The 8,083-nt window shown below is 50.0% G+C and overlaps 1 protein-coding gene across 1 annotated transcript in view; it reads left to right on the top strand.

Annotated features, from left to right (window-relative positions):
• Nucleotides 1–231: 231 nt before the first annotated feature.
• GRM4 (glutamate metabotropic receptor 4) overlaps nt 232–8,083 on the top strand; it is a 167,380-nt gene continuing 159,528 nt past the window's right edge. The window contains exon 1 of the mRNA XM_077839576.1: nt 232–759. Coding sequence (XP_077695702.1) covers nt 232–759 — 528 coding nt within the window. The remainder of the gene's footprint in view (nt 760–8,083) is intronic.

Raw genomic sequence — 8,083 nt, 5'->3', positions numbered from 1 at the left:
GGAAAGTGACCGAGAGGGGAGACAGAAACCATGCTGCGTCCCCTCGGAAAGGCTGCAGCCGGCCTTGACACTGCCTCTTCCTTGGCTCTCTGAGAAGCTCCCTCCCACGCTCCCTCCCTGGTAAGACTTAAAGGTGGAGCCGGGCTGTGGAGCCAGGGAGACGAAGGGGGCTCGGTGCCGCATGGCTCTCTAGGCTGCGTATCGGGGCAGGGTTTCGGCGTGTTGTTGGCGATGCCTGGGAAGAGCCAGGGATCTGTTTGCATGGAGCAGCTTTCCTTCTGCCTACTCCTGAGTGTTTGCAGTTGCTGGTGGAACCCAGCCGGCTCGGCTAAACCAAAGGGCCAGGGGCATCCACACATGAACTCCATCCGCCTCGACGGGGATATCACCCTGGGAGGCCTCTTCCCTGTGCATGGCCGGGGCACCGAGGGCAAAGCCTGTGGTGAGTTGAAGAAAGAGAAGGGCATTCACCGGCTGGAGGCCATGCTCTTTGCCCTGGATCGCATCAACAACGACCCTGACCTGCTCCCGAACATCACTCTGGGTGCTCGCATCCTGGACACCTGCTCCCGGGACACCCATGCCTTGGAGCAGTCGCTGACCTTTGTCCAGGCCTTGATCGAGAAGGACAGCACTGAGGTGCGGTGCATTAATGGTGGGCCCCCCATCATCACCAAGCCGGAGCGCGTGGTGGGGGTGATCGGTGCCTCGGGCAGCTCCGTCTCCATCATGGTGGCCAACATTCTGCGCTTGTTTAAGGTAATGTCCCATCCCCTGCCCTGCCGGGAACCCCTCCCACCTTCCCTCCACCCCCTTTGCAGCCGGGGAAAGGAGCACATGGGGTGACTGATGGTAGCGGCTAAACTAATCCACCAGCGACCGTTCAGAGCAAAGTATTGCAGGTGTTTTAACAATAATGAACGACACTAACTGCTCCCTCCCAGGCAGGGGAAGCAAAGAAGGTGGGCGGGTGGGGAGTGCGAACTTCCAAAGAATCCCCCATCTCTCCAGGGGATTCTGGTTCTGCCCTTCTCTCCCCCTCCCCCCACCCCCATGATGATACCTTTAGTTAAAGGGCTCCCGCACCCACCCCTTTGTTTTCTCCTGCACGTGTCCCTGATTTTAATGCAATTGGATGCTCTGCAGAGGGCACGGGGAGGGATTATTGTAGGGCTCTTTGCAGACGAGAGAAATATGCACGCTGCTGGTGTGGGCAGGTGGGTGAAGGGAACGGGAGCTTGGCCGTGTGAAAGGCATTCCTCACCTGCAGGAGGAGGGAGATCCGTGCCCATGCATGGGGTGAGTTCCTTCGCCTTGCGGGGGCGGCTTACCAGGTTCACGTTTCGCTGGCTGTTTTAGAGGCAGAAGGGATGACCTTGTGATGGAGACATGAGGGCTCCTGGGTTCTATTTCCAGCTCCGCCACTGATTCACTGTGTGAGCTTGGGCAAGTCCTGTCACTTCTGAGTCGCAAATTCCTGGGTCGGTAAAATAGGCAATAATGACACTCAAAGGCTGGCCTACTGGTTGGGGCGCTAGCCTGGGCCTTGGGAGACAAGGGTTCAATGCCCAGCTCTCCCAGACTTCCTACATGACTTTGGCAAATCACTTAGTGTCTCTCTGCCTCGGTTCCCCATCTGTACCATGGGGTTCATAGCACTGCTGGGCATCGCAGGTGAGGATCAATACAGTAAAGATTCTGAGATGCTGATTAGCTGCGGGCCATATAAGTTAGACATTTGCCTCTTCTACCATCTGGGGCAGTGGTACTGGAATAGTTTGTATAGTGTGGGTGCTGAGAACCATGGAAGCAAACTGTAAACCCTGGATACGATGGAAACCACGTCAAGCCAGGGCGTGCTGCTGCACCCCTAGTACCAGCACCTTTGGTCTGGGGTAGAGCTCCGAGCCTCTCCGTTCCAAAGCTCCTAGGGCTTGAGCTACAGGCGAATCACAGGTGGTGGTACTGGGCCTGTGACACACAGGTGATCAGTTCTGATTTCCTCCACTAGAGGGCAGTGCCCACACACACCAGGTTGCTAATAACCTCCAGGCAGCAAAATTAACTCACTATTTGCAGAGCAGGGTTCCCGCTCCCTGATAGAAGGTGCTATATCAGGGTAAAATATTTTATATTGTGGTCCCATGCTGATCTGGTACTGTAGTCCCTCCCTCTCCACCCAGAATGAGTATCTGAATCCCACCCCTCCTGCCTGCTTAACAGGCTTGCAGCATCTCCTTTCTCTGCGGCATGTGGACAATTGGCTGAGCAAAGCCCTGTGGAGTTACAGGTGGAATGTGCTAAGCGTGTTTGGTGTCCCTCTGAGTGAGCACTCCCTGCTGCCTGGTGCGGCTTCATTACTGAGACAACTGGTCTTGAGATACTTTGGGAGCCTAATCAGAGCTGGGTGTCTGGGAGGACACGCTGTCAGTGGGTGTGAGAGAGAAGGAAACTGATTAAATGGATTTGAAAGGCCAGTTTCAAAATACAAATACTGCTCTGTTGCCCTGGGGGGTGATCTCCCAAGCTAAACAGGTGGGGGATGAGGGACCCAAGGGAAAGCCTGGGCGCACCATAGGAAATGGAGTTGGGGGTTCAGCGGATGGCACTGATCAGTTCCCCATATTCTAGCAGGATTCCATGCAGTGCCAGCTCCCAGAGCAGGTCTGAAGCTGAGGTCCTGACCTCTCAGGTCGTTAAAGGTTCCATGGCAAGTTTTGAAAGACTTATGACCAAATTCCTAATGATTTATAAATGGGGGATGACAGCACTTCCGCACCTCCCAGGGGTGCTGTGAGCATGGTGAAGCCCGGTGTTGCTAATGGAGATTCTCCTTTAGCTCAAACTGCAGGGGTGTGTGCTTGTAAAAGTGCGGTAGATCTCTGATCACCCTCACTCCCCAAAGTGACCACAGGGTGCAGCCTAGTAACAGCTGTGAATTTCCTGGGGGTGGGGTGGGGGAGTTTCGTTGCACTGTACAGTGAAATGAGAAAAGTCGGTACCTCGTGTGAAAACCCCGCTGTCTGGCGATACCTCTATGCTGTCAGAGGACAACCTGCAAATTCCTCCCCTCACTCATATTCTACTTTCCTTGCCATGCTGCTGCTTGGTTGCATTCCTACTGCCTGGGGCGATGAACTTGGCAGCTCTCCTGAACTAGCAGGCTGGAGCCTGGTGTGCGTGTGGATGGGAGACCTCCAAGGGAAACCCAGGGTGCCGGAAGAAGGGGGCTTGATTTAGCAGGCTATGCTTTTCCTCTCAGGTCAATAATGAGCTAGTGCTCCGTGCTGCCAGAGATGCCTTCTTAGGGATGAGACATAAAATTGAGGTCCTGACCACATGAGTTCTTCTAAAATAAAACAACAAAAGCCAACAAAGCCAGGATGCTTTTCATAAAAGCAGGCCTGTTAGCACCAGTGGCTAAATTCCAACCCAGGTAACCTTTTCAGCAGCTCAGATCTCATCTGGAGACTGGTTTACTAATATGAACAAATTGCACAACAGAAATCAACCTAGGAGTCACTTGCAGGGGTCCTTTTTGCAGTGTTGTCAGTGTTCCAATGGCCAGTTGGAGCTGTTCATCATGCAGCTCTTAGTCATGCATGGATTCCATGGAGGTCATTGGCAGGGTTTTTAACAAAATCCTGCTCCACTGAGTGCTTATGGTGGCTGCTCAGCAGATGGAGGGACTTGGTAAAGTCTATAACCCCTCCTAGGAGAGAACTAGCACGTCGGAAACTCTTCCAAGTGGCGAGATGCGTTCTACTGTTCCTAAGATGGCATTATGGGATTGTGTCCCACTGTGATAGTTGCTGCATAGTTGGGCATGTCTACACCTACCTCTGGAGCGATCCGTCCAGTAGGGGTCGATTTATCACGTCTAGTGAAGATGCGATAAATCGACCGCCGAGTGCTCTCCAGTACCCCACCAGAGGGAGAAGCGCAGGCGGAATGAATGGGGGAGCGTCAGCTGTTGACCTACCACAGTAAGGACGCTGCGCTAAATAGATCTAAGTACGTCGACTGCAGCTATGTTAGTCGCGTAGCTGAAGTTGTGTAACTTAGATCGATCCTCCCCTCCCCCAGTGTAGACCAGGCCTAAGTAAAGGACAGGACCAGCCCAGCAGAGCTTGCTGGGTAAATAAAGATGGGCTGTAAAAGATGGGCATGGGGGAGAGAGATGGCTACGCAGACCGGCTGTATAGACTGTATTGTAATGCATGTGCAGAAGGGCACAGATTGAAGGTTGCAAGGGCAGCCTAAACACGGGCATTTCTTCCGTGGGAGTGTTTGACTTTACAGCCTGTGTCCTTATTGGTATGGCCAAAGCCCCTCGGAGTACATCTGTACTGCAGTTGGGGGTGTAATTGCACCATGGGTCAACAGACAACGGCTAATGCTAGCCTGGCTAAGAATAGTGGTGCAGCCACAGTGGCGTGGGCTGTACAAGCCTTGCAGGGATTCTGCGTGCATACCCGCTTTGCTAGCCCACACTGAAGCCCTTCCTGCTTTGTCTACACGGCTATTTTTAGCCCTGCTAGCTGGGGTACTATTGCACCTCAGATTGCAATATAGACCTACTTGTAGAGGCCCTGTGTATAGACATTGTCCCCCAAACAGCTCACCATCTGAACAGACAAGTTGAGCCAAGGATGAGAGAAAGGAAGGATTATCATCCCCATTTTACAGATGGGGAACTGAGGCCCAGCGAGATGAAGTGACTTGACCAAAGTCACCTGGGCAGTCTGTGGCAGAGGTGGGATTTGAACCCAGATCTCACAAGTTTGAATGCAGAGCCCTAACCCCAAGGTGATCCTTTCTATCTAGCTAACTATGGGGACTACAAGCGGTGGGAAACAATTCTGCCAAGGCTCTGTTTGCTCTCCTGTTCTGTGGGCTGATAAGCCCTTCCCATCTTTCATGGTTGTGATGGGAGCAGTCAGATATGTTTGAGACTCCCTCCACGCAGTTATCATCTATCAAAGGATGCTCTCAACTCATCTGCCTGCAAACAGATAGCACACTGAGGCATTTTAATGTATATCATCATGACACCAGTTATTGCAGATGATTGGATAATGGGCTATGGATTATATACCCAAAGCTTGAGATCATATTTCCCCTTAATTCCTGAGGAGCAGAATGATTGCCATAGCTTAAACTGTTTATCACTGGGAGATGAAGGCAGCTATCTGTTACAGAGTCATGGTAAGGACACCATTGTGAAGACCGCATCTGTACTCCAGGGGATGCACGGTGTCCTGTTGCTCCTGGGATTTGTAGCATGTGAGAGTGTTGTGAGAAATGTATGCAAAGCGTGAATAGCCACATGGTGGACTGATGCTTCTTGGCACCTCTCTGTTGCTGTTATGAGCTAAAAGCTTGTGGCTCTGAAGTCCATCCGCAGGTGCAGCATGCCTTCTGGGAGTTGGATGAGTAAGGTCAAGAATGGTATTTTGGTTCTACTTCGGTCTAGCTTTGTCCCTCTGAAGGGCCAGGTATGGATTAGCTAATCAGTTCCTATGGATCAATATCCCCTGTTGAAAATTATTTACTTTAGGTCTCTAAGTATCCTTCCTAGTTCAACCTCTTAGAGGATTATTAGTAGCTGATCTGACTACCTTCTCTCTCACCTCGTGTGTGTTATCTTATTGCCAGGCTTAGTATTTTACTCCTGGGGGAATTCTGCGCCAAAAAAATAAACAATTCTGTGCACAATATTTTAAAATTCTGCATGTTTTATTTGTCAAAATAACACAATATAATCATGCCAGTTTCCAATAATTTTGTCATTTCTCTCAAAATACCTGTCAGCAAATGTCTGTAACAATGCAGACCAAAAAAAAAGAAAAAAAACCAAACAAACCAGGAAATGTTTTTTGATAAATAGATTCCTTACCAGGCATATTAATACAGAACTTTGAGTAATTCATTTAAACTACAATATAGAAATGTATTTTCTGCACCCCTCAGAAGCAGTTCAAAGGCTTGGGGGAGTCAGGATAACGGAGGAGCTGAGGGAGAGGTATGGAGCCTGGGAGTGAACCTGGAGGGTTGTTGGGTGTGGGTGGGAGAGTATGGAACAAGATTTTTTTTGTGGGGGAGTTGGATCATAAGGGAGTTGGGGAGCCTCCCCCATGCAGATGTTGGCTGACTGCAAGCCTCTCCCATTGAGTCAGGCACATCTGGCCTTGTCCCCATGTGGCCCTGCAGCCCACCTCCCATTCAGCCCCTGGCTCAATCCTGTCACCCCACTAGCTCTTGGGTCTGTGATCCCCAGGTGCCCCACTCTGTCTGTCGTAATCTGGCTCCATGGGCAAGGCGCTGTGATGAATGCAGCTGGCTGTGGGCTGTTCTGGCCTCTGAGGGTGAAAGGCAGAACTGCAGCACTTCTTGGCTCAGTGTATTTTCTGAGGTGGGTGGGGAAACTCTGTGCCTGACATGAATTCTGCGCATGTGCAGTGGCACAGAATTCTCCCAGGAGTAGTATTGGTTAGCCATTTGGTCTAGCCACTTGTGTGGCTGGCCTGTTGGTTGGTGTATAGGATGTGGCATTACCGTAGGAATCTCTGGGTTCTATGCCTGGTTCCCCTGTGAAGCCTTTGTGTGACACTGAGTAGCCATGTGGCTTTTCTGTGCCTCACTTTCCCCATATGTAAAATCAGGAGGAGACCTAGCGGATAAAACACTGGACTGGGACCCAGGAGACCTCGGTTCTATTGCTAGCTCTACCCCTGGCCTTCTGTGTGACTTTGGGAAAATCATGTCATTTCCCTGTGCCTCAGTGTCCCCATATGTAAAATGGGGTAAGGATACTAGCCTCCTTTATAAAGCACTTTGAGATATATGGATGAAAAGTGTTAGATAAAAACTAAGCCTTATTAGTATTATTTGTCTTGTGCCATTTAGATTGTAAAGCATTTCAGGCAGGGTCTGTCTCTTACAAAGGTGGGGTGGACAGTCATGGTGCTCTGGAATCCTAGATGCCACTGTAATACAAAGAACAATGAAGAGTCTTGAAACTCTGATCCTTCTGGGTGAATGGGGCTGTCTCTAATGCAGAAAGTTCTGTTCTGATTTTTGTCCCCACCTCCATGTAATCCCAGTAGAATTCAAGGACTCTTTAATTACTTTCTTTCTTGCTGAGCACTTATTTATACACGATAATGTCCCTGGGCTAGAAAGTGTGTTTGAACAAGAGCCCCCTTAGCAGCAACCGGCAGAGATACAGGGACACGCATAGATAAATGTAAATATAATACAAATGCAGAAGCAGCTGCAGTGGAATATCTACAAACAGAAAACATGGACCAAGAGCAAACTCTTTGCCCAGAGTGCAGGTTCCCAGCTCTGGTTCACGGCATCTATTTCCTTTCCCAATATCTTGGAATTCACTGTCTTCTCTCCAAGATTTTTTTTTGGGTTTTTTTTTTTTGTCCCTCTCCTCTTCGTCCCTTTGCCCTGCAAGCTGCAATGAGTTTTGTGTTCTCCTGGGAGAGCTGGAGGCTGTTAGCTGAGACAGCAAAACAGATCACTGATGGAGTTTGATTTTTCCTGGGTCCCTTTTAAAAACACGTTAATGTTCCAGACGATGAGCGAGAGGGCTATTCAATAATTAAAATAATATAAATTGGAGAGAATGGGAGAAAACTTAAAAGCCATTTGCTGAGACAAAAAAGATTGAATGCATTCGCTTCAGAGAGGAATGGAGAGGGAGGGAGAGAGGAGGCAAGAATGAGAGACAGGTGGAGGAGAGAGGAGAAATGTTCTTTAATTTTTATTCTTTTAACCTCAGTCCATTTTTATTTTTATGCAAAGAGCCATGTAAAAGTGGCAGGAAGGAGGCTGCGCAACCCTGTCTAGGGTTCAGTCTGTCTTAGGTGCTTATCCGGCCTCTGCCACCATAGTGTAATCTGAGCCCCTCACAATCTTTTACGTATTTATCCTCACAACTGCCCTGGGCAGGGCAGGGCTATTACCCCATTGTACAAATGGGGAACTGAGGCACAGAGGCGCTAAGTGACTTGCCCAGGGTCACATGGGGTGGGGGTGGGGGTCTGTGGCAGAGCAGGGAATTGAACCT

This window comes from Eretmochelys imbricata, chromosome 21 (assembly GCF_965152235.1).
Source record: "Eretmochelys imbricata isolate rEreImb1 chromosome 21, rEreImb1.hap1, whole genome shotgun sequence".
In the NCBI taxonomy this organism is placed as follows: domain Eukaryota; kingdom Metazoa; phylum Chordata; order Testudines; family Cheloniidae; genus Eretmochelys; species Eretmochelys imbricata.
This window is presented reverse-complemented; position numbering and strand designations above follow the sequence as displayed.